This window comes from Gigantopelta aegis, chromosome 3, assembly GCF_016097555.1.
Source record: "Gigantopelta aegis isolate Gae_Host chromosome 3, Gae_host_genome, whole genome shotgun sequence".
Taxonomy (NCBI): domain Eukaryota; kingdom Metazoa; phylum Mollusca; class Gastropoda; order Neomphalida; family Peltospiridae; genus Gigantopelta; species Gigantopelta aegis.
In genome coordinates this window covers 16,851,926-16,879,873 of record NC_054701.1, presented here as the reverse complement: position 1 = coordinate 16,879,873, position 27,948 = coordinate 16,851,926, and the positions used below count along the sequence as shown (strand labels likewise).

The 27,948-nt window shown below is 35.6% G+C and overlaps 2 protein-coding genes across 2 annotated transcripts in view; one reads left to right on the top strand and one right to left on the bottom strand.

The window, feature by feature from the left end:
- The window catches only part of LOC121367599, a 29,901-nt gene extending 26,207 nt beyond the window's left edge, over positions 1 to 3,694 (bottom strand). The window contains exon 1 of the mRNA XM_041491873.1: positions 3,553 to 3,694. Coding sequence (XP_041347807.1) covers positions 3,553 to 3,663 — 111 coding nt within the window. The 5' untranslated portion in view covers positions 3,664 to 3,694. The remainder of the gene's footprint in view (positions 1 to 3,552) is intronic.
- A 5,081-nt stretch (positions 3,695 to 8,775) lies between these two features.
- Positions 8,776 to 27,948, top strand: part of LOC121367598 (guanine nucleotide-binding protein G(i) subunit alpha) — a 38,361-nt gene continuing 19,188 nt past the window's right edge. The window contains exons 1-2 of the mRNA XM_041491872.1: positions 8,776 to 9,097; positions 23,431 to 23,473. Coding sequence (XP_041347806.1) covers positions 8,980 to 9,097; positions 23,431 to 23,473 — 161 coding nt within the window. The 5' untranslated portion in view covers positions 8,776 to 8,979. The remainder of the gene's footprint in view (positions 9,098 to 23,430; positions 23,474 to 27,948) is intronic.

Sequence of the window (27,948 nt, the reverse complement as noted above, 5' to 3'; positions counted from 1 at the left end):
TTGAACCATAGGCAAGAGAAAGCAGCAATTTAGCCACCGACCACCTGAAAATCAGTAGGCAGCCTAGGATGTGGAAATTATTTTTATTTACTATAATTCTGTTCCTCTATCAAAGTACAAAGATGGCATTCTGAATTTTGGTGCCCTTCGCACACATGAGGAAAAGGCATTAATCTATGACAACATTATAAATATGTTGTCCATTGTTTAAAACTGTTTGTTGTTCTAAAAATTATTCAATTTTTTTTTCAAATTAACTACAACATTTATTACCAAAAGTAGAATTTGATATAAAAACAAAAACTGCATGCAGTGTAGGTCATAGAATCCCCTAATATGGAGATAATGGACAAAAATAGCCCAAAAAAATAAATTACCAAAAACATAAATAACGACTTAGTCAATTGTGTTCTGGAGGAAAACTTGGCATTCAAAGAACATTATCACTGTCTTTCAGAATAAAATGATGTGATATGTGAAAGGTAAAGTATATATATTTGTTTTTAATTATATTTTAATTGTGTTAATTTTTGGAAAACCATGATACTATTGTCCGAACCAAATTGTTAACAACTACGAAAAATTACTCTCCTACCTTTAATTGCCGTTAGATTTCCTCCAAAGTTTGTCCAGACACAAATCTTGAAAAAACCATTACAATGACACAGATTCCACATACCAGATTTTAACCATGTCACCTATATCGACTTCGCTGAGAGCGCATAGGGAAAAAAGCACGTAATTTTGTATCAGCTGCCATTTTGACTTTTTATGGAATATTCTTCAAGAGGGGTGAAAGGATAGGACTTAATCTAAGGTCTCACTACACAGATGTCATCTGCCATTGAAACCCATGTTAAACTGCCCAACTTCAAGCGAAGATTGCCCATAGAACGGGTTCTCGTTGGCACAAACAACTTACACCATTGCGAACATACATTATATAAGCATTTATTTTCACTCCAAAATTGAGAATATTTCCATCTCAGTTTTTTGCTATAGGACCGCATCTGACTGTAGTACCGGTCTGAACAGGTGGTACATTAACTGATTCACTCCGGCTGTCACTTGCGCTATATACCCATGTCCCAAAAGGTCGATGCACAATATTACAAAATAACATGGGCAAAATACAGCCAGAAGGCTAACCATTAAACATACATATTGTTTTAATTCTTCACCATTTCCTAGAAGTGAATATGTGAACCATAACATGTGTCACAATTAGGAACTATAGTGGACCATGATGAATGAACTCTCACCCGGAAGTCATCTGTGTAGTGAGACCTTAAAGTCTAGTGACTGATTTTGTCAAACTTGGTTTGAAGTCAATTTGATAATTTGGGTCATTTACACCATGAAAAGCTATACTAGAGCCGTGTAACTTATGAACTTTAACCAATACACCAAAAGATAGATGCACCATACCATCCAATAAAACTTCACATCACATTGTTACTCCTTGGTCATCCACACAATAGATGGCCATCAAACAAGCAGCCACTATATGGTTATGTATGACCTTGTTGGTAGTTCTGATATGGGGAACATACAAAGAAGCTAATTATCTAGTTAGTTCATTAAAAATATTAGTTTCCATCAATTGTTGCTATGGGCAACAATTGTTTCATAATGAAGTGTTGAAATCCTGTTTTTTTCTGTATATTTCAGCATGAAGATCCACATATTATTAATGGCAGATACAAATTCTACTTTCATAGTAGAATACTATGTTATATATTCACAATACCATCAAAACTGTTTGTCACTATGACTGTACATTCAAAAAAATTCATTATGTACAAAATCACAGAAATTAGGGTGAATTTAGATATTGATCGTGTGACCTTGAATTTTGACCTTTTACAATGAGAAACTCAGTGTTAGACACTCAGATCAATTTATTTATTACATGTAACAACACTAGAATATACATTTTGACACACACACCCCTAAAAAATACAAAGAAAATAAAAATAAAAATGATAAAAATAAATAAAATTGACATGTTTGCAATATTTACCCAAATAGGGCCCCCATAAGCTTGGCTCAAATCCACATCGATGTAATTACCTTTTATAAGGATGCTACACTAGTACATTTTCATTTTGGCTTGCTAAACTTATATATTTTGGGATAAACAGTAATTTCATGTTTTACATTATGGTCTCACTACACAGATGTCATCTGCCATTGAAACCCATGTTAAACTGCCCAACTTCAAGCGAAGATTGCCCATAGAACGGGTTCTCGTTGGCACAAACAACTTACACCATTGCGAACATACATTATATAAGCATTTATTTTCACTCCAAAATTGAGAACATTTCCGTCTCAGTTTTTTGCTATAGGACCGCATCTGACTGTAGTACCGGTCTGAACAGGTGGTACATTAACCGATTCACTCCGGCTGTCACTTGCGCTATATACCCATGTCCCAAAAGGTCGATGCACAATATTACAAAATAACATGGGCAAAATACAGCCAGAAGGCTTACCATTAAACATACATATTGTTTTAATTCTTCACCATTTCCTAGAAGTGAATATGTGAACCATAACATGTGTCACAATTAGGAACTATAGTGGACCATGATGAATGAACTCTCACCCGGAAGTCATCTGTGTGGTGAGACCTAACAACGTCATAACATGTTATGATATAAAAGCAAACATGATGATGTCATATTATTATTTTTTAATATTATTATTATTATTTTAATGATACCACTAGAGATCATCGATTTCATATTAATTGTGTCACATACTTTGGAGGCTTTCACCCCTCTTGAAGAGTATTCCATAAACAAGCAACATGGCAGACGGCAGAAAACTGCATGTATTTTTCCCTATGCAATCTCAGCAAAGACAATATCGGCGACATCGTTGCAGTCTCGTGTGTGGAATCTGTATATTTGTAGTGGTTTTTTTACATTAAAATAATAATAGTCAAGTAATTTTTTTTAAACAGGATTTAATTAATTTTTTTATGGACATGGCATAATAAATTATCATAGCACTAAAGAATAGTTTTATATTTTAAATCATTTTGGTTCACAACAATTAGCCTATTCTTTTTTTTCAATTTCATTTTGTCTTTTCGTTTGCAGATTATTATTTTTAAATTAATTATTATTTAAATTAATTTATCTGCTGGGGTTTTTTTTATCTTCTTTTCTTTTGCGTTTTTGTTATTTGTGTTGTTTATTTTAAACTTTATATCGTGTTCATGTCGATTATTTCCTACAAATAGTCTAACCGCGCTTTTATGTGGATGTGTCGGTTTTATCAGTTTTCGAGGTCAACATCAAAGACGGCAAAGAAAAACGCCAATTTTATTAAATTGTGCGCTAATCAGATACATCGCCTTGTGTTGACAGCATCGTCTAAAGGTGCAAAACGATATGCAATATTTTATTTATTAACTGGCATATATATTTGGCAGATCAAGGAAATAAACAAGCGTGCGTGATTTTGCCCACTTCCATAATGGCTTTATGCGAAGAGCTTGTCCCACATTCATGGTAAATTTTGTCACTACAAATCACCAACCTTGCAGGCCGTTTCGCAGTATGCCATAGTTGCCGCATATTTATCAGATATTTTTTCATTAAATTCTTGTCCAGCTGTTCTTAAATCTGAGAGAAAGTCGTTGAAATCCATAATTTATTTCGGCAACATTGTGGTACGTAAACACAAAATGCCAGACGCTTTAAGCGACCTCTTCCTTCTTGTACATTTCAAATCCAAGGGGAACTAACCACGACAATACAATGCTACCGTATTTTTCATAATAATATAAACATATTAATTTGCATACATTTTGCCTATTACACAAGTACGTTGTATTTGTTTATTTGTTACTTTAAGTATAGTTGTATAAAATATATAATACATAACATGAATTCATATCAACAAGTTACAAGTATATACTATATATAATATTTGACGATTATCTCAAAACATACCGTAGAGTACATTAACGAAGAGCGTCTCTTTCGCTCTCTCCCTACCCACCTGCGTATGTGTGTGCGTGTGTCCCCCTCTCTCTCTCTCTCTTACTCACTCATTCACTTTCTTAACTACATTAAGCATTGCGGTAATATTAGAATATACTAAAAGTATTGAAAAAGCAGCTCCAATTGTCTCGTCCACATTCATTGCTGATCATTGGTCATGTTACAATAGTATGAAAATAGGTGGTGCAAACAAAAAAGCTGATATAAGAGCAGAGGCAGGTTCACGAAGTCGATCGCTCGCTAGACTTTTGTTTTTGTTTTTGCGCCTAACATTAAATGAATGTGACAAGATTGGCTAGGTTGGAAACCAGTCAAAGTGCCCTCGAGCGCCTGTCGTTATGAACACGCCACAGGTTATACCGTAGTACGGTAGTAGCAGACGCTGTGTGGTTGGTGATTCCCATGCTATGACGTCAGACTAAGGATTTCCCTGTTAAACTCTTTATTGTGGAAGGAAACCCTCATTCAAGATGGTATTATTTTTGTCCCAAAAATACACCCACCTGGTCACAAGAGCTAGGTGGTCAACTGCGACATGTAAATAAACAAGCATCAGAATGGAATTCGTACAACTGGAATTTTCGAACGGCAAAATCCGTGTAACTGATTTAGGCCTATGCAACTAAGAGGAACTGAGTCCATAATGTTAACCGTGTGCTAATTGAAACTAATTGTTTCGCCATTGTAATATAGTTTCTTTCTATTTACATCTAGCGTGGCATGGATTGTCTCAGAACTAGTTATAGTGATGCGTGTTTATAATATAGTGAGTAGATTTAAAGTAGAACATTAGCACTAGTAGGCGGTACATACTGTACCGCTATTTATTGGATACACATGTATGTATTGATTCCAAACATGTTTGTTATATAAGTATTAGGTAATAGTAATAGAGCATTATTGACCATGTATTATTATATCTGAAATGTATGATTGAGATTTTATATTTTGTTTTCCACTCTTAAAGGTATATACCCCCCCCCCCCCCGCCCCCGGGGTTGTCATGTGACTATAGAAATAACCCACCCTTTCTTCCATTTCCGTAGTAATCTAGGTTACTTTTATTTATAATCCTTCGTAGACCTGGGGTTGCGAATATATTTGTAAACTTGCCCGTGCCTTTAAGATTTGGAATCATGGAATTTACCATTGGTCTGTCATATTGTGTAAACCCGAATTACATTTACAAATTGTAGGGAGAGGCCTTGGTATAGGCATTTTGCTTGTTGGCCAATCCCCAATCAGCATTATAACTGGGAATAAATATTGTTTAAACTACATGTATTGATTGAAACATATTTGTTTTTTTTTGGTTTTTTTGCTTTTTTTTTTTTTAAACTCACTGATTTTGGTTTTCACCAGAACCAATAGCCACGGTGGGTATGTAGTCCAGAAGACAATGGAATGTGAAAACTGATGAAGAAAATTTCCAGTTAGTAAAAAAAATGACACTTGTAGCTCAAAGTAGCAAGAGCTATAGCCTACGCGAATGAGACGGGGGGGGGGGGGGAGGGGGGTTGTGCAACTGACCCCCAGAGCTGAAGCAAATCCTCAAATTCGGGCAAACGTGATAGAGATATTCTGACAAAATTAGGTATCTTGAAACCTTTTCGCTATGTATTTCCATCATTCTACCCACAATATAAAAGTACGTAGTGATAAGTTATAGCTAATATGAATTATTCAGATTCGGGCATTTTCGTTTAATTCTGGCAAAAAAACACCCAACCGGGACATTTATAGCCATTTCCAATGTAAAGTTGCATCCAATTATGCCAATTTGTACAGGTAGGTCTTATGCCTGCATATCATGCTCCGAAGGATGTTTCAGATATTCATGTACGGGTTCAGATCTGGACTCGTGACGATAGTTGGTGCAGGGTTATTCGGGGTTACGGGTTGGAGCAAGGCATAGCGTTACAGCGCAAGAACAATATAGCGTAGCATTGTCATACACTGATTTTGGAGCAAATGAATGTTTTTCGAAATGGCGTCCAATAACGGGCTCCTTGACACCTCGGATGTCTTGAAGGTGATTATGTTCAATCTGCAGTCGTAGAACCTTCTTCACAGGGGATAACTGATCTGGTGTTTCTGGCCATAATAACCCATATAAATTTGTATGCCGTCAAACTACTAATTCTTTATTTTCATAACTTGGAGCAGCAATCTGCTTTCACACTAGTAAGACAATCGACTTGCCTCCAGTTCCTCATTACATATACAATGTACACCATGCTAAATATATTCTTCAATGATGGTGTGCGAGGTACTTTTTTTTTTACCTCATTTTTGGTGTATTCGGCCAATTCCTTAATGTTCTAGTAAATAAGCGTCTATTGGCCATTGCCGTTTTAGAAGATAGCTTGTTGTTTATGAAAGGCGTCGAACTAAACTGAATCAATTCCATGTCTTCTTAGAGGTGTTATCCTGACTTAGCTTGGGTCACTTCCAGCCCTCCCCTTATTGATATGATGCTTCCCCTACATATCAATATTTATAAGGGGAGGGCTGGTGAGCTAATTGTGAGCTAATCCTGACTGTGGAAGAACATCAACAGCATCAATTGGTTTTTCGCAACTATCTGCTGATTACTGTGTAAAATCGTAGCCAAGTTGATGTCCAGCTTTGAATGGACATGCATATACGGGTGTGTAAGAAATAATTTTAATAGAATACCATTATTGTCATAAAACATTCCTATTGTCAGTAATTATGACTTACTTAAAATGCATTCTCAAAGTTGCAAGTTTTATTCGCAATTTTTACATGTATTTGTATTAAATAACGAAATGTATTCTTTACATAATTAACTCTGGATTATCGAAATAATATTATGTTGCATTCAGTACGACACAATTCCTGTCTTATTCACGTCTTATGAAATCGCATATATATCCACAAAGTCTGGCAGGTAGATGGGGCTGCCAGAGAAAGATGAGTTTTACAAAAATAGCAAACTTGTCAGCATCACCCGCCTGACAGAACGTTACGGAGTGTTCGCCTCAACAGAAAGGACCCAATTATGTTGGTCGTCCTCTCAACATTCTCCGATAGTAAATTAAATAATTTGAGCTATAGTGACTCTAGTGTATGTAAATTAAGGAAGCAGCTTTGAAGAGAAGTTAATATAATCATGTATATTAGACAAATACTTTAAAAACAAGTTTTACACGCATATTTAGAAGGGTTTCAAATTATTATTTTTTAATTAATAGTATAATATATATACCACGTATAATTTTAGAATATATCACACAAAGAAATAAAGTAATAAGTCTTTATCTTACAAACTCACTACATTTACGTCTAAAATTGTAAACGACAAGGTTTAGCCTACACTAACAAGTTTTTTCTTTAGTTTTGTTTTTGCACCACCAGAAACTCCATATGTATAAAGCTGTATGTTTTAGTTCTGAAAGAGGACAATTCGCTTCAACGGGGGTGGGTGGGTGGTTTCGTCCGAATCACCCCAGCCCCCCTGGCCTACGCCCTGCACCTCTCTTTCTCTCTATCTCCTCCTACTCTCTGTCTGTCTTTGTCTCTGTCTCTGTGTCTGTCTCTCTGTCTGTCTCTCTGTCTCTCTCTCTCTCTCTCTCTCTGTCACACACGCGCGCGCGCGCGCACACACACACACACACGCACACACACGCACACACTATAACATTAATATTAATATGTACTAGGCTTAATTATGGTAAATGCATGTATTAATGCCACTAATAATCTATGCAATATGAATATAAAAATTATAATGTTCTGCCTTTTATATTTGAGAAAACAAATGAAAGCGCCAGTTTTATTGCTATTGTAGAGAGGTGCAAAGTGATGTCATTTGAATAATAATTCAAATTTTTGAGAAATTTTTTTTAACCCCAAAACGCTGTATTATTTACCGTTCTATATATGCTTCCCCAACTTAATAAAACATCCTGTCAAAATAGTTCTGATCGAGTCCTATATATAATAATGTTTTTAGCAGTGAAAAAACACTGGCCCGCATTACATTTTCCCCCATATATATATATATATATATATATATATATATATAGTGAACATGTTTTTGGTCGAATCTGTAGTGTGGGTTTTTTAAACAAACCTAGTCTATAAGCCTACATTTGTATAATTTGGTGTACGTTTTTCCTTTTTGAATTATCCGCAAACGAGAATTGTTAGTAGACAAGGTATACAAATATATTGTGATATCACGCGTTAATCCTGTCGGTCATCATCTGCACATTTCAATACAAAAGTAAATTATTTTGTTGGAATCTCATTGAGATGTATTTAAAGGTAATTTTTTAAATTTTAATACAAAAATAATTGATAAATAGGCTGAAGCAAGTTTTTTCTTCTTTTTTTCAATCCCCCACCCCCACCCCCCACCCATAAATATCACTCGGCACAGTGTAGACCCCCGCCCCCAGCTGTTCGGTTTTCAAAATCGCTGTGGGCAAATTCAGATATTCAAATATTGAAAACCATATTTTAGGTGTTTTTTAATTTTATTATTAGTATTTTAAATATATTTTTTTAATTTAACTTTTATAACTGTTTGCTATTTTATGTGAAATGCACGTGTTTAAAAAAAAAAAATTATGTATATATTACGATGAAATACGAAGTTAGCCGAAGTAGTCCGATTGCAACAAAACAACTAGTTCCCAATATATGTACCGCATCAATGTAATACAGCATACAAATGAGTAGATCGTTTTCAAGCAGATGCCCTTTTCATCCGGGTTCTTATTTTTGAAATGCGAAGAAGTCTTCGACATTTAACATGCCACAAACATACCTACTCTATGTGAATGTGATTTATTTAGGATTACCAATTGTGGATGTATGATTTAACAGGAAATTTGTGTATCTGCATTCAAACTTATAGCTTGAACCGCATTTAGAGCACTGTAGTATACATTTTAGACCAAAAAATCGTTGACTACTACAGACAGAAAATATGGGGTGTGTTAGCAGCCAAGAAGATAAAGCTGCGGTTGAAAGGTCAAAACAAATCGACAAAACCCTTCGTGCAGATGGAGAGAAGGCTGCCAGAGAAGTTAAATTACTTTTATTAGGTAATGTTTGTATATCCATTTACAATCGAATTATATTGTATAGTTGTGTTTGTTTCCCCATGATTATGATTTCATTTCCGGTGTTTCAGCTTACCAGCAACGCCTGTCAAAAACCGACTTCCTATTCATTTAGGGTTGATTGAACGACCTTGCCTGATTGAATTACCCCAGGCTAGCAATAATATGATACACTCATCATTTTGGTATTGTGCATTCATGTTAATTTATTGGGAATATTTAGAGATTAATAATTTAAATAAATTAGTAATAAAAGGATTACATTTCCTGGTTATTTTTAAAAAGTAAACTTTATAACTGTGATGAGAGACCATTTCTCTAGAAATAATTGCAAGAATAAAATAAATGATATTTCTATTATTTCACCAAATACCTTAAAGGGACATTCCTGAGTTTGCTGCATTGTAAGATGTTCCCGACTAATAAAATATTTCTACGATTAAACTTACATATTAAATATATTTTCATGTTTAGAATATCAGTGTCTGTATGTTCAATGTGTTTTTGGTCGTCTTAATATTTGTAAGAAGCCCAAATTGGATTTTGTTTTCAAATAAGTTCGTACATACGAAAACAATATATTTTAGGAAATAAAATGAAATTTATCCTAGTACAAATATTAAAACTATCAGAAACAAGTTTAATATACAGCCAATAATATATTATGCAAAAAAAATATATTTGATATGTAATTACAATCGCTAAAAAGTCTCTGTTAGTCAATAACATCTTAAAAATTGCAGCAAACTCAGGAATGTTCCTTTAAAATGGGAAGTTGCTATATTTAAAAAAAAATTGACATCCAAATTTAAAAAAAAATAATATATTTTGTTAACGCCCGACAAACCATTGGTTCGGATTCGTACGCAATAAATATCGGATATGGGCTGAAATAATATTAATATGTGCACGCGTGTATGTATGCAGATATTTATTGTATTTAACATAATTTAAATATTTATAATGTATTATACAGATAAATACATTCAGGATTCTTGTCGGGATTTCTTTTCAACAAGTTATTTAAAATTTTGTTCGGTATTTGGAATAAAATTAAATGATACATATGAAAGTTAAGCTATGGTAGGCCTATATAAAACATTAGAATCAGACCCGTAGGAATGATATCTGGAGTTGGGGTAGGGGAGGGGGCACGATCTGTAGTGGAGGGACACAGTCTAGTTGGTGGGTGGGGGCAAAAGCCATATTTTAAACTAGGTTTATAAAAATGGGACTATAGTCCCCCTCCCCCCTCCGACTTCTTGGTTGCTACCGACATGAGAATGGTCAGAAATGTAACTTTATTGCATATACAGCTATTTAAATTTGAAGCAAGATTATTTAACCTAAGAAAGATGTAAATTTTATTTATAACAGATTAGACTAGCCAACAGCTTGATAATATAGCTGCAAACTCAGGATGGTCTCTTGATTATAAACTCATGAGGTTTTATTATGCGCAGTCATAAGGTACTTTGTTTGAATGTTTGAAGCAAACATAGGCCTATTAAGTACCTTGTCAGGCCCGTAGCCAGGGGGGGATTGAGAGTTCCGCTCAAATGAAAAACAAAATCGGATTTTACATATAAAAGTCCTTGTCCCTAAATGACCGGGTAACGTAACAAGAACGTCTGTCTGAAGTTCCATTTGCTGAAAGTTCGATCCTCCTCAGTGGGCCCGTTTGATTATTTCCCGTCCCATCCAATGATCCATCAAAGGACGTTGTGTATGCTATCCTGTTTGTGGGATGTGAGAAGTATGCCATGTATCATTTATTATAAATACATTGGTATTGGTAAAACAAACGGTTTCTTGTCGTGGCTCTGTGATCAGGCCATTTTACGTGCATACCACACCTTAATGCAACTTGTTAATGTATATTTCGCAACAAAAGTTTGTGTATTATATATATATATATATATATATATATATATATATATATATATATATATATATATATATATATATATATATATATATATATAGCACCCATATATATATATATATAGATATATACTCTCGAGTGCCTAATAAACATAGGGGCTGAATAAGCATAGGGTCTGGAAATTTGTCAAAAATCAGTTAAAAGTAGGGTGTGGAATTAGCATAGGGTGTGGAATTTTTTTTAAAAACCAATAAGAGTAGAGTGCGGAATTAGCATAGGGTCTGGAAATTTAGCTAAATTGTAAAAATTGACTAGTAATGAAAACAGAATTTGGTTTCATGTAAAAACAAAAATAAGTGTTTTGGAAATAACAAAAAATATACTATTCAAATATTGTTATTTAATTTAGAAAACAAGCGGCTCAGAAATAAATAACTTGTAGTAAATTTCATAGTATGAAAAAATGTGTTCACTATAGTATAAACATCTTTCTATTATCTAACTGTTACAACTGTGTTATTGTCACACACAATTAATTAAAACTGTAAGTGTGTTTGTACTTTTAAATGAAATTATGATAATTAATGTGAGGCGAGATTGCAGCTTTGAAAAAAAATCCAAAAGTTCCAGGCTTGAAAACCAAAACAATGAGGGTGGATGACAGCTCGCTAGATTCATCTCCTATATTTAACACATGGTTAATTATAACAAGACGTAATTTCATCAACTTAATTTTTACCTGTAACATTCTTTATTTTTAAAGCATAGGTGGGGACAGTTATGATGCCAGGGGCTGGCATGCATAAATCTCAGCTGAAGATTCACAGACAACTGTGGTCATCGGCCATGCTAGCTGTTAGCGGAACGCGGTTAAGGGATGTAACTCTGCCTAATTTTTATTGCTAATTTGTAATAGACTATTTGCAAGTGAAAATAAAAAGGTTAAGTGGAATTTGTAATTAAAATGAGTGGAATTTGTAATGTAAAAAAAATATATATGTATAAAAAGAGGAAAGAATGTTAATAAAGTTTGGGCCAGTTCCCCTTATCCTAAAGGAACTGTACTTTATCTACTCTAGTATACATAGCTTAAAAAGTCATATTTACCTTTAAGAATTCGGTACTCCCGTCTTCAATGTTTTGTGAAAAGATGAAGTGTTGAAGTGTAATTGATTAATTTATATAATAAAGTGCTTGCAAGAACTGTTGCATCGATTTACAGGCGAGCACTCAATCGAACGTATCCTTGGAATTTACCCAACCGAATAAAACCGAACCGAGCCAAGCGATAAAAACAAAATGGCGGCCAACAATATTCGTAAACGTGTTTACATTTTGTCGTAGAGTAACATACTTTGTTGTGCCTTAATGGTTCAAATGATCAATTAAGCAGAAAAACAATGTATGTATATTAATAAATAAATAAATAAATGTATTATTTGACCACAAAAGTTGGCATTTTATTTGACAACTCGGAAAATTGTAAATTCCGCAATTCCGTTCACGATTCCGTGATCGCGGAAAACAGTACCATTTGCTAAATTAAGAATTGTAATAAGCGTTGGGTGCCGAATTAGTGTAGGGGGTTAAATTTTTTAAAGATGTAATTAAACGTAGGGTGCTGAATAAGCGTAGACACCAAACATTTTTTCACAAATTTAATAAACGTAGGTGTACGTTTATTTGGCACTCGAGAGTATATAGAACCCATATACAGGGCTCGAAATGCAGTGTTAGTACATGCACCGGTGCATACTGATTTTTGCGTGTGCATATAACTTTTAAAACTGGGTGCACGCGGTGCATACTAATATTTTTCAAGTACTGTGTCTTGCGTATACTAGTATCTTGTTGTCTACCAGATTCAGACTCAAGTTGTTGAATTTTGAGTATGCATTTCGTAATCTGTTCGCCACATGAAAACGATAACTTTTATCTCATGGGCGCATCCATTTTGTATTCCATAATCCTACTTACAGCAATGGCGCCCTTTCGGTCATTTCCGTGAAATATATTTGCGAAAATTGCCTGCCGGCAATATCTCGGTTATATCCATGAACGGTATTAGGGAAGGTGGTCGAGACCGACTTTGGGTATCCACGTGCATAACACAGTTGTTGTCGTCACTGACAAATTGAACTCCGCCAGATCTGTGATCAATACAAAGTACCGTAACTGCCTTGAACATTTTCGACCTCAGATATGGGCATTTGATTGCAAACGTGCAGGTGCGTTACTCGCGTAGTTGACTCGAAGTCAGCCAGTGATTATTTCAATCGCAACTTCTCGTCGAATTCCGTAGGCTAATTTATATTATACCAACAGATCTTATCAAGTTAAAAAAGTTGATAACTTCCTTAATACAAAACACAAATATTCGTACATTTTTGTAATAGGCCTATTATAGATTTCCGTACGGCGTTTACGTTGGGTGAAATTTTCAAATTTGATCAAGAATCAGTAATAAACGCAGTTGTATAACGTTCCGGTACTGTAATAAATAAATATAGGTATTGCCGAATAATTCCGAATAGCTTCGTATAAAAAAAAAATCAACACTGTAATCAAGGTAATTAAAATAGTATTTTCCTCATTGTTAACAGGATTTACCTTCTTTTTGGTGCATGCAAAATTTAAATGGTGCATGTAACTTTTTTTTTCAGCATGCACCTGGTGCATGTAACTTTTTTTTTTCATTTCTAGCCCTGATATATACTGAACAAAATAAGAAACTTCCTCTAACTTTGCTTGAACATAACTTGATGAAAAAAAACGTGGGAATAATTGTTATATATGCGTTTAAAGAGTGTTCCATGTTGCATCGTTTGGTGCAAAAATCATGGCCATAGGTTAACAGAAACTGGGAGAAATTATGACCAAGTGTGGTGGGGGTTAAAAAAACAACCCCCACTTAATAACGGGTATGACCACCTCTTGAATTGACCACTGCAGTGCATCGCAGGCGCATAGAATTGACTAAAGTGTTGATTTCTGCCTGTGGAATATTGTTCCATTCCTGAATGAGCGCTTGACGAAGTTCGTTGACGTTAGCGGGTGGGTTAGAACGGCGCCTCAATCGTCTGTCCAGACTATCCCAGACATGCTCGATGGGGTTGAGATCAGGACTTTTAACGGGCCAGTCATCAATGAAATCAATGTTATTTGTCCTAAGAAAATTTACAGTGTCTCTAGCTGTATGAGAGGTGGCATTATCATGCTGAAAAATCGAGATGTTGGAACAGAGGAATGACGTGATGAGCGAGAATGTCATCGCGGTAACGTTGAGCATTTAAATTGCCATCAATGATGACTAGTAGTGAATGATAACCATGGGCAATGGCTGCCCAGACCATGACACCCCCCACCCCCGAAACGATCTCGTTCAAGAACACAACAGTCAGCATAGCGTTCATTTCTCCTACGGTAGACGCGCACCCTGCCATCACCACGTTATAAAGAAAATCTGGATTCATCCGAAAAAATAACGGTATTCTAGCGTCGCCGTATCCAACGAGTGTGTACACGTGCCCGATTTCGACGATGACGTTGCGTTAAAACGCATCCGACGTAAGGACGTCGTGCATGTAAACCGTTCTCCCGCAGACGATTACGAACATTTTGCCCACTGATTCGGTTGTTATGAAGCCCAGGTGTGTTAGCAGCAGTAGCAGTGGCAGTTTGGAATCGATTGCGCAAATGCGTGTTCATGATATAGCGGTCTTGACCATGTGTTGTAACACGCGGACGTCCACGGCGTGGCAAGTCGTTGATGCTTCCTGTCGTCCGAAATCTTACGCGAAGATTTCGTATCGCTCGACTAGAACTCCCAACATGCCTTGCAACGTCTTCTGTCGACATGCCAGCATCAAACATGCCAATCACCTGTTCGTGTAAATTATTGGGTATTCTTGGCATACTAAAAATGCTACAATGTAAAAAACGTAAATTTTTGTTCAGTATACAGTGTTCGAGATTAAAATTTTGGGCCAGTATCCCAATTGGATACTAACATTTCAAAATCTGGTATTTCACCTGAGAATTTAGTATTATATGGCATCCCGGTGGGATACTGGGTTCTTGAAGTCTGGTATCCAAAATTAAATTCTGGTATCCCCGGGATATCGGGATACCGTTAATCTTGAACACTGGTATATATATATATATATATATATATATATATATATATGTAACCCATATATATATATATATGGGGACGCACACACACGCGTCTACGGCTCTGCGACTTCAGTGCTCACGCTTGATGAGTTCCGTTTACATGAAATATCGATTCCTCCCTCCCTTTGCCCCCCATACAGCTCATATAGTTATGTTTTAAAACTTTGTAAATATCAGATATTATTTCAGGTGAAGTTGTATGTATCTGATAAAATAAAATAAAAACATAAATAAATAATTTGTGGATAGACATGTAACATTGATTAGTAGTACGACTGTTTTTTGTTTTTTTTAATGACACGATACAGAGAAAATAGAAATGAATGAATGAATGAATATTTAACGACACCCCAGCACGAAAAATACATCGGCTATTGGGTGTCAAACTATGGGGAAAATAGAGCTGTGATAAAAGGTCTATACATGTGTGTTAGGGGTTTTGTTGTTATTTTTAGGGGAAAGGGGAGGCACATTTTATTAAATTTTAAATACTGATACATGTGGAAAATTAAACATCACTGGAAAACGCTTGAGTATCTAACTATAATTCTAATTGTTAAAAGTAAAAAACACATTCCACTAAAGTTAATTTTATTGTATGAATCTTTTAATTTTGTGTTGTTAAAATACCCTTGACAGGCGGCTCCAGAGACTAAGTTAACCTTTAGACTACTGGATTAATTTTTAACAAAAACCACAATGAGTGGGTACAAGTTTATAATTTTTACTCACATATATTCACTTAAATGTTTCATAAATACATGAAATAAAGTTCATATATGAATCGGTAAGTATTATTTTCGTGTCTTTTTTTGTAATATTTATTATTTTAGATCGGCTAATGGTGATTAAAATTAGGCAAAAAATCTAAAAAGTTGCGTTTACTTACGGGCATTTGTGGCCAGCTGTCCAGTATTTATGTTCATTATTCCCGATAACAGTGGTTTTCTGACCAGAATTTTTTTTAAAACCCGAACTACGATTCATATTGCAATATTTGGTAATTTTCGTTGTTGGTAAAACGATCAAATTTATTATCAAATTAGCTGTTACAATCAGCTATCGATCCCTGAAAATGACCCCGACGTGCCGCCATTGTTGTCAAGCGAAAATACTTGCCGAAAACCACTTTTTGAACTCAAAATTTCAAGGTATTTTCAGTTGAAAAAATTAAAACAAAAGCCACCATTTTGAAAAAAAATCTTTTTTCTTTAATTATATTTCCGTTTCCGGTGAGTGTCGTGTGCAAACCGGCGGGAAATATGAATTGTGGAATGCGCTGTATACAGTGTACAGTATATCGACTGACGTGACGTCGGGCGAGATATCTCGCCTGCAGTAGTCAGAAGGTTAAACCTGTGTTTTCCGATTTGTATAGCAAAGATAAGTACCAGTCATATATTAAAATTTTGCATAGACGCTACCGTTATCGTAATATGTTTTGTTCTACTATTATTAAACAGATCTTTCTATCAGCTACATAAGATAAGTAGTGGAAGTCAATATACAAAATTATTGTACGTGCGCTGTTTGTTATTTTTCACACTTGCCAGATTGAAATTATGTGCAAGGTCTGGTGTTAGAACATGTTGGATTTGTGTCGGGCTTGCTATATATACTGAACAAAATAAGAAACTTCCGCTAACTTTGCTTGAACATAACTTGATGAAAACGAACCGGGGGAATAATTGTTATATATGCGTTTAAAGAGTGTTCCATGATGCATCGTTTGGTGCAAAAATTCTGGCCATAGGTTAACAGAAACTAGGAATTTGTTTTGACCAAGTGTGGTAGGGGTTAAACAAAAAAACACCCACTTAATAACGGGTATGACCATCTCTTGAATTGACCACTGCAGTGCATCGCAGGCGCATAGAATTGACTAAAGTGTTGATTTCTGCCTGTGGAATATTGTTACATTCCTGAACGAGCGCTTGACGAAGTTCGTTGACGTTAGCGGGTGGGTTGGGACGACTCCTTAATCGTCTGTCCAGACTATCCCAGACATGCTCGATGGGGTTGAGATCAGGACTTTTAACGGGCCAGTCATCAGTGAAATCAATGTTATTTGTCCTAAGAAAATTTACAGTGTCTCTAGCTGTATGAGAGGTGGCATTATCATGCTGAAAAATCGAGATGTTGGCATTGTTATGGAACAGAGGAATGACGTGATGAGCGAGAATGTCATCGCGGTAACGTTGAGCATTTAAATTGCCATCAATGACGACTAGTGGTGAACGATAACCATGGGCAATGGCTGCCCAGACCATGACACAATCCCCACCCCCGAAACGATCTCTTTCAAGATCACAACAGTCAGCATAGCGTGCATTTCTCCTACGGTGGATGCACACCCTGCCATCACCACGTTGTAAAGAAAATCTGGATTCATCCGAAAAATGAACGGTATTCCAGCGTCGCCGTATCCAACGAGTGTGTACACGTGCCCAATTAAGACGATTTAGACGATGACGTTGCGTTAAAATGATTCGGTTGTTATGAAGCCCAGGTGTGTTAGCAGCAGTAGCAGTGGCAGTTTGGAATTGATTGCGCAAATGAGTGTTCATGATATAGCGGTCTTGACCACGCGTTGTAACACGCGGACGTCCACGACGTGGCAAGTCGTTGATGCTTCCTGTCGTAGATTTCGTATCGCTCGACTAGAACTCCCAACATGCCTTGCAATGTCTTCTGTCGACATGCCAGCATCAAGCATGACAGTCGCCCGTTCGCGTAAATTATTGGGTATTCTTGGCATACTAAAAATGCTACAATGTAAAAAAACTTTAATTTCTTTTACAAATTTTGAAGCGTTTTCGTTCACTTGACAACAATGTCAGTAAGACAAGTAAAGCAAATTGACTGAATACTACATGGGACATGTCGAACCATGCATGCACGTGCAAATTGAATTTTACGTTGTTGACGATTAACAGTGCAAAAATAATCAATAAAATTCATGAATCCTAATACTACAGCTCAAGGCTAATACTACCTGTATAATTTCATTACACAATGAATTCTTTAACACAACAAATACTATATGTACAAATCGGAAGTTTCTTTTTTTGTTCAGTATATATATCCCTCAACTGAATGTCCTTGTAGCACTTCAGTTTTTGACTCCAAAATTGTGCTGCATTTTAAAATTCGTAATTTGTTTGACATCCCTGACATTATACTGATTTTTTTTCTGGAGTAAGAAAGTTTAAAAAAAAAATATACTCCTTTGCTTTTCACTGTCAACAAACATCACTGTACATTCAAATAATTCTTCGTACAAAAATACAGAATATTTAAATATTTGTAAATAATTATTCATATTCAGATGTAATCATGATTTATTTGATATTTTGTGTATTTCTTGCAGCTCGAAAACATTTCTGTTTGTAGAAACCATAATAACTAATTATTTTGAAGATCTGTTTATCCCTTTTTTCCTGGCTGTCTAACAAAGCTTCTATACCCATTACCTTGATGATGTGTGCTTAATGGTTCCTGGATTAATCAATGCAGTGTACTGAACATTGGTAGTACTTAGAAATCGACATACACTAATGCACATCCCATCATTGTTTTCACACTTTGTAGAGTACAAGAGGCCGTTAAATGTACCACCATCATACTGCATTAATGCATTTTTCTAATTATTACTAGATTCTGATTAATTTTTTGGTTACTTACAATTATGCCAGTCTTGTGGCTACATAGAACTTTAAAGTTTGTTGCCTGAAATCTTTGTTAGAAAAGAATCATAATTACTTCAAAATTATTGACTTGTGCTTGTTACACTATCAGTTATCAATACAAATGGCAGCTATCTCAATCAAATTTAGTAAGCATTTTCTGTGGGAAATTAATGAATTATTAATGGTATTAGTAGGAAAAGTGTGCAATATTTATGTAAGAATACAAATCTGGAACTAGATATACTAAAAATGCATGTAATGTACATTTTATATACGTGTACACGTACACATACTTGTGAGATAATTAACAAAAATACAGTAAACTGGCTGTGTGTGTGTGTGTGTGAATTTTGCATCGTTTGCACCCAACCTCAAATCATAAAATTATATGCATGTATTATGTAAACTGTGCTAAAGGCAGGGCTTAAAATTTTTGCAAATCTTCAAATCAGATTTGTGTTGTCACAATTGAGATTCATTGGAAACTGGCCTCGGTGGTGCAGTGGTTAAGCCATCAGACTACAGACTGGTAGGTACAGGGTTTGCAGCCCGGTACCGGCTCCAAACCAGAGCGAGTTCTTACGGGCTGAATGGGTAGGTGTAAAGCCACTAAATCTTCTCTCTCACTAACTACTAACCAACTAACAACAAACCCATTGTCCTGGGCAGACAGCCCAGATAGCTGATGTGTTTGCCCAGGACAGCGTGCTTGAACCTTAATTGGATAAAAGCATGAAAATAAGTTGAAATGAAATGAAACATCGGAATCCATGTGGATAATCAGTTCTTAAAGTGTTGGTAAAATAACTTTAAAACATACAAAATCGAAGTAGTTTGGTTCTTGAGTTTTGACCGGCCTCGGTGGCGTTGTGGTAGGCCATCGGTCTACAGGCTGGTAGGTACTGGGTTCGGATCCCAGTCGAGGCATGGAATTTTTAATCCAGATACCGACTCCAAACCCTGAGTGAGTGCTCCGCAAGGCTCAATGGGTAGGTGTAAACCACTTGCACCGACCAGTGATCCATAACTGATTCAACAAAGGCCATGGTTTGTGCTATCCTGCCTGTGGGAAGTGCAAATAAAAGATCCCTTGCTGCTAATCGGAAGAGTAGCCCATGTAGTGGCGACAGCGGGTTTCCTCTCAAAATCTGTGTCTGATGCCATATAACCGTAAATAAAATGTGTTGAGTTCGTCGTTAAATAAAACATTTCTTTCTTTCTTCTTTCTTGAGTTTTAATCTAAACTGGCTTTGAAAGCATCTATAGCATACATTCATATCCAAATTGTTCAGTTTTTGGTTTTTGGTCCACGGTTCGATTTATTCACGGTTCAGTTTATTAACGATACATTTTACAAGTAGTACAAATATGCCAATTATCATACATACATTTTTATAAACTATTTTAAGAGCAAGACATTTTATTTTTAATGGTCATTTGTAAAATAATTCTAAATATAAAATTATATCTCGACTAGAAAAAAAAAGAGCATTTTTACAATGCCATGTTAGCGTGTTGGGTCTGGGATACTTGGGGAACTGTCCCCCAGGATTTCAGTCAAAGAGTTGGCAAAATAATTGGGGGCGAAAATGCTAGGGGTAGTCTCTCTGATATTTAAAAAAAAAAATCAGTTGTCTTTAGATGCATTCTGGTGTACATAATATATGAGTGTGACCGTGTTATGTACCATTATAGAAATCTAAAAGAAAGATATACTACTCAAAAGAATTTAAGGGTCAAAAATTTATAACCAAATAAGTTTCAGAGTGTATTAGATTGATGATGTAAACTACACCAAAAATTTAATTTATTGTTCCATATTTACAAAAAACCACAAATAAACGTCACTGTATACAAGAAAGTCGCATGACATGCTGTCAAAGTTGAAGGTTGTCAAACATGGATTTTACACATTAGAACATTCGTTTAATAGTGTGTGAATCCACCCCTGGCGCGAATACACTCTACACATCGTTGCCTCATGCTGTTGATCAGACGTCTGAAGAACTCTTGGGTAATGGCCTGCCACTCTGCCATAAGAAGTTGACCCAGATCATGAAGGTTGGCCGGAGGGGCATGGTTATCCCGAACTCTCCTGCCTAATTCGTCCCAGGTGTGCTCTATTGGGGCCAAGTCAGGCGAATATGCTGGCCAATCCATCCTGGCGATACCTTGTTGTCTGAGAAAGTCCGTTACCACCCTGGCGCGGTGGGGTCTGGCATTGTCATCCTGCAGAACTGCCCCGCCGCCAATCTGCTGAAGGCTTGGGAGAACCAACGGCCGGATAATCTCATTCAGATAGCGGATTCCATTCAGATTGCCATCCACCACATAGAGGGGGGTCCTGTGGTGGATAGAGATGCCGCCCCACACCATGACGCTGCCACGACCGAACCAGTGACGTTGTCTAACGTTAACGTCAGCGAAGCGCTCCCCAGGATGTCTGTAGACACGAACCCGACCGTCGTTGAACTGGAGACTAAACCTGGACTCATCAGTGAACATCACTCGACCCCACTGAACACATTGCCACCGCAGATGAAGTGTGCACCAGTGACGTCTGGCCGTTCTGTGACGTAGTAGGAGTGGTGGTCGAACAGCCTGGCGACGGCAGTGTAGATTATTGGCTCTCAGACGATTGCGTATGGTTTGATCAGACACTTGAGTTCCAGTCGCAGTCCGCAGATTGTCACGTAATCGGCGTGCAGTGGTTGTGCGTTGACGTAGAGCCATATTGGTGATGTCGCGGTCCTCTCTATTTGTAGTGCTTCGGGGTCTTCCCGAACGTGGACGATTTCGAACAGAATTCGTTGCTTAGTACCGTTGCCACAGTCGGCCAACGACACTCTGACTGACACCAAGTCTCAGAGCAACATTTCTTTGCGTATTGCCATCCTGAAGCCAAGCAATAGCCCTTCCTCGATCTTCGATAGTCAGTTGACGTTGTACCATTGTCGAATTTGGAGTGTGCACTGTACACGAACGCAAGCTCCAATTATACGGAAATTCAGCATTGGGAACATGGAATACACATGCAAATCGTGCAAATGAAGCGCTTTGTGAAAAAGCAAGTTATGGGCACTTAGCAGACCTTTCGCTTTCGCCCTAATTTACGTGCAAATGTAAGCATGTTTTCGCCATTAGAACTAGTCGACAGTGTCAATGACAGTGAATTTTAATTCATTTATGGGTTGCTTAGACCCACTTTTGTCAAAATGGAACAATACCATGCGTGACATTATGGTCTAGCTAATATAATTGACATTCAGAAAATAATGTCGAAAATATCGTCTGACCCTTAAATTCTTTTGAGTAGTATATATGTCAAGACATTTTCTGTAATGTTTATTATTACTTTGATGATCTTTGATGTACATATATATATATTTTTTATTTTTTTTAAAGTATGGATTACTCAATATAAGCACAAATACATAATATATAGGCCTACTGTTGATTATTTAACTCAACATAAGTTACATAAAAAGCTATCATTGATTAAAAATAAAAGATAAACAAGCACAAGTACATGCACATAATAATATATAATAGTTAATTATTTAACTAGTTATTATCTTAATTTTATTATTTGCTTGTACTGAAAGTGAAAAAATAAATTGGCAAAGATTTATTTAAAAAAAAATGAAAGTAAAAGTGCTAAGTAGTTTGCATACATTGTAGTTCAGGAACTGCAGACAATTTTGTTGAATCATTTTAAATTAATATGATGGAAATTGGGTGTCATTTTATCATTCTTGAAGTTAACATGTGTTTACTTTTTTTTCAATTTTGATATCTGGGACGAAACATACTTAAAATGTTTATTCTCATGGTGGATTAATCACTGAGGTCCGTCCCTATTTTGGGATGTTACAACTTTTACGGTTCCGGCAAGAAATTTGCAGGTTCTGTGCAGGATCCGAACGGCACCTATCGCCCATGCAAACATGTCAGGTATACGGGAATCGAATGCTGTGATTGGCCGAAATACTATATGGGTCATCGGGATTACCAGCAATGTGCGGAAATGTTTATACATGTACCATTTAAAAAACAAAATGAACCGTGGTTTGCAAATTGGGAAACAGTGCACCGAACCGTGGGTCTAAAACACGGTTTTCGATAACATCGAATAATCGTTCCATCCCAAGTGCTATCCTGTCTATGGGATGGTGCATATAAAAGATCCCTTGCTGCTAATCGGAAAGAGTAGCCCTCAAAGTTTCCCCCCTCAATAACTGTATGGTCCTTAACCATATGTCTGATGCCATACAACCGTAAATAAAAATGTGTTGAGTGAGTTGTTAAATTAATCATTTTCCTTCCTTCCTTCCTTTCTCTCTTGGAATCAGTTCAACCTTTTTAACAACGGAAAGGTATGATCAATGTAGGTGAGCAAAATCCAAATATACGACCATGCATAGTTTATAAACGAAACACATGAATTCTGTGGTTTAGTGTTTCTATATTTTTGTTTAATACTTGTTTCTTTAACTAATGAATTTTACAATCATCTATTGCTTACAGTAGGCAAGTCATTTAATTCTATTCTTGTTTAATTACAGGTGCTGGTGAATCGGGCAAAAGTACCATTGTGAAACAAATGAAGTAAGTTTTAATGCAGTACAGTAAACTTGTGTGTGTAGCCTGTTTTAGTAACAGAGTAGTTTGATTTTGAGGTTAATTGAACAGAAGTGGAAAGTTAAATCTAATTTCATATCACTTTTAACCTGTAGAGTGTTGCAGACATGTATACACGTTCTAGGTCAAGTATTATGATGTCACATGGAACTGTCGTCATAGCGTCGCTATGGTTTGACGACTGTTTTAATTTTTTTTACATATGAAAACGTTAATGGATAATAGGTGCATAAAATCCTCAAAGATATAGACAACTGACAGCTGAGAATGGGTGTTTATTGCAAATGTTAAAAAAAATAAAGATTCGTTTGTTTTTAATCTATGATGTTGCAGTTTTTATTCCTCAGTGTAGGCCTACGCACATGCTACAACGAACTTTTTTGCTACATCTTTGCCTTAATATTTACTACAATATTATCTTTGATTCAGAATTATTATTGGGGGGGGGGGGGGATTAGAGCCCTGTCTCCACCATGCCTGTTTACGCAACGCTGTCAAGGAGATGGGGAATCGTGGGATGCGTTTCTATACTGCTTTTGACTGAAACATATTAAGAAATATAACTTGAAAAGGGTTGCATGATAAAAAAAATAATGAATCAGGTTACTACGTTTTGATATCAGTGTAACAGGCTAGCCGAAGGTCACCTGTTACACTGTTGTTTAAACCTCGCCAAATAACCACGTTTTCAAAACGTAAAAACCTGATATTCTATATTTTATTGCGAGTGTGAGAGAGAGAGCGGGGTATTAAAAGTGCAAGATTTTGCATTACTTATTGTTGACTTGCCACAAAGATCGACAAAAAGGAGGGGGGGGTGTGTGTGTTCAACAACACCACTAGAGCACATTGATATGTTAATCATCAGCTATTGGATGTCAAACATTTGGTAATTTTGATATCTAGTGTTTGAGGAAACCCGCTATGTTTTTTCATTACCGTATTTGACCGGAAATAAGCCATGAGGGCCAAGACAACTCATTGTGAACTTAGCATGGGGTGGGCTTGTTCCCAGACAAGGGGCCAGTTTTGTTGATTTTTTTTTTTTTTTTTTTAAATAAATAATAATAATTAAATGAACTAGGAAGAAAGAAAAAAAAACATTCAGTAGCACATCAATTAATTAGTGTTCCATTTGTTATTAATAAATAATAATTGTTTATTACTTAATTTTTTTTTTTTTTACTACTATCTAATTATCAGAAACACACCTTCTATGTTACAATTACTTACTAGTGTTGTTTATTTCCATCCAAAATTTAATGCTGAGAAGACTTAAAACAACAACAATTAACAACAAACTCAATAGCGTATACACACGTTTCTGACACAGGCAGTCAGTTACACTACAAAGAATTGTCAATCTAGGTCATTGTTCTTAGCCAATCAGAATAAGGTATTTGCTTAATTGGCATTAACTGCGGACCCAGTCTGGTGGTAAAGATAGACATTGGTTTTTAGTTCAGACTTGGGTACTTCAATGAAATACTGCAGGCATGAAATTGAAAACAATGTTACACACTGTTACTGTTAGACTGCTAAATCTCACTGGTGGTAAAATTTTGTGTTACATTTGTGTTTAATTATCTGCAGGAGGTATGACCTTTTAAATGAACTTTGAGCAAACTTGCAATTTCGTGTTATTTATAAGGTGACGAAGTTGGGGGTGGGCTTATTTACGAATGAGGGCCTAATTTCTTAAATGCTATCAAAACGGAGGGAGGCTTATTCAAAGACATGGGCTAATTTCCGGTCAAATACGGGTAGTATCAAGGGATCTTTTATATGCACCATCTCACAGACATGATAGCACATACCACTGCCTTTGATATACCAGTCGTGGTGCACTGGCTGGAACGACAAATAGATCAATGGACCCACCAATGGGGATCGATCCCAAACTGACCCCCATCAAGTGAGCTCTTTACCACTGGGCATCGTCATGCCCCTCAAAGATCAACAAAGGACCATCATAAAGTAGAAGTTTAATGTTAGTTTGTTAAACAGTTTGTAGGAAATACATTGTCAATTTGTCTCCTTTTACTGTGACCTTGACCTTTGATCTTGTAACCCCGAAAGAAAGAATATGGATCTGCTTAGCATAATGGCCATGATGTAGAAGTTTCAGATTAATTTCTTGAATGGTTCCAAACAAAATACATTGACAATTGCTTCTTTCTATTCATTGTGACCTTGACTTTTGATTTGGTGACCTTAAAAGCAAAATATAGATCAGTGTTGCATAGTAGAAGTTTTAGGCAAGATTGTTTAACAATTTTGTAAGAAGTTTTGTCAGAAATGCCACACAATTGTTTCTTTTTTGTTAGAAATGCCCAACAATTGCCTCTTTTGTATGTGACCTTGACCGTTGACCATTGACCTGGTAATCTATGACCTACAAAGTAATTAGTTTGCCTAATTTAAGTTCATAAGATAGAAGTTTATAGTCAATTTCTTAAACAGTTCCATAATAAATACATTGACAGTTGATTCTTTGTTCATTGTGACCTTGACATTTGACCTGGTGACCCCAAAAGCAAAATATAGATCAGTGTTGCATAGTAGAAGTTTTAGGTCAGTTTGTTTAACAATTTTGTAAGAAGTTTTGTCAGAAATGCCCAACAATTGTGTCTTTTTGTTAGAAATACCCAACAATTGCCTTTTTTTTTGTATGTGACCTTGACCTTTGACCTGATAATCTATGACCTACAAAGTAATATTAGTTAGTTTGCATAGTTTGAAGTTCTTAAGTTACAAGTTTACGGTCAATTAAGTAAATGGTTCCATAAGAAATACATTGACAATTGATTCTTTCTATTCATTGTGACCTTGACATTTGACCTGGTGACCCCAAAAGCAAAATATAGATCAGTGTTGCATAGTAGAAGTTTTAGGTCAGTTTGTTTAACAATTTTGTAAGAAGTTTTGTCAGAAATGCCCAACAATTGTGTCTTTTTGTTAGAAATACCCAACAATTGCCTTTTTTTTTGTATGTGACCTTGACCTTTGACCTGATAATCTATGACCTACAAAGTAATATTAGTTAGTTTGCATAGTTTGAAGTTCTTAAGTTACAAGTTTAAGGTCAATTAAGTAAATGGTTCCATAAGAAATACATTGACAATTGATTCTTTCTATTCATTGTGACCTTGACATTTGACCTGGTGACCCCAAAAGCAAAATATAGATTGGTGATGCATAGTAGAAGTTTTAGGTCGGTTTTGTTTAACAATTTTTGTAAGAAGTTTTGTGAGAAATGCCCAACAGTTGCGTCATTTTTGTTAGAAATGCCCAATAATTGCCCCTTTTTTTAATGTGACTGTGACCTTTGGACTGATAATCTATGACCTACAAAGTATTATGTGCATTAGTTAGTTTGCCTAGTTTGAAGTTCATAAGTAAGATGTTTGAAGAAATTTCTTAAATGATTTAGTATGTAATCCAGTGGAAACTACTGTTTTCATTATTAACTATGTACATGATCGTTGACCCCAGGACCTTAATATTAATCAGATGCATTCTTGTTGTATACGGGTCTGTTAACAGACAGAGGATTATAATAACACTATTCAATGATTTTGGTAAAAGTAAACCTGCTTCAATTTCACCTTTTTGGCAGTTACCCAATTTGCAGTGGTTACCATGGTAACAGATTTTAAAAATTATAAACATTATATTAATTTAAAGGACATTTAATATTCTTAAGGTGTGTGTAATTTGAAGAATAATTAACAAAAAATGTAGCAATAGTAACACTTTTAAAACTGTAGTTAATGCGAAAATTATGAAACAAAACTGATAGTACTGATCATTTCATGTCATTTTTTATCAAATAAAGGTGTTTTCTAGGGGGAAAATCCATTAAAATCATAAATATAGTTAATAAATAAAGATATAGTCTTATATTACAAGAACTTTATTAACTTAAAATTATTTTTTTATTAAGTAGTATCAAAGAAGAAATCTTTTGAACTTTGTACTTGTTGCCATGGTAACATAAATCAAATTATTTATTTTAAAATGTTGTAGTAAAGTAACCAGTCCATTATAGAATATGTATATTTTCATTTCAATATGCCAAGTATTAAGAGAGATATCATTAAAAATGTATGATAGGTCAAATTCTTGAAATTTAAAAAAAACAATGCAGCCTGATAAGGGTTAAAACCAGTTAATGAAAAAAAGTACTTTAAATTTATACTTTGTCATAAAATTGGAGAGGATGTTTTTTAGAATCTATCTATGATACATTATGTCAGAGTTTTTGCCTAATTTATTAAAAAGTATGACATTCTTATGAAATGTTATTCTTGTTTAGCTTTGGTTAGCCTTTGACAAAACAGTCAAACCTGTGTTAAACAGCCACCATCTGTAGTACCAAAAAGTATCCTTTTCAGACAGGTGGCTGCTTAATACAGGCTAGTATATACTATATTATTAGA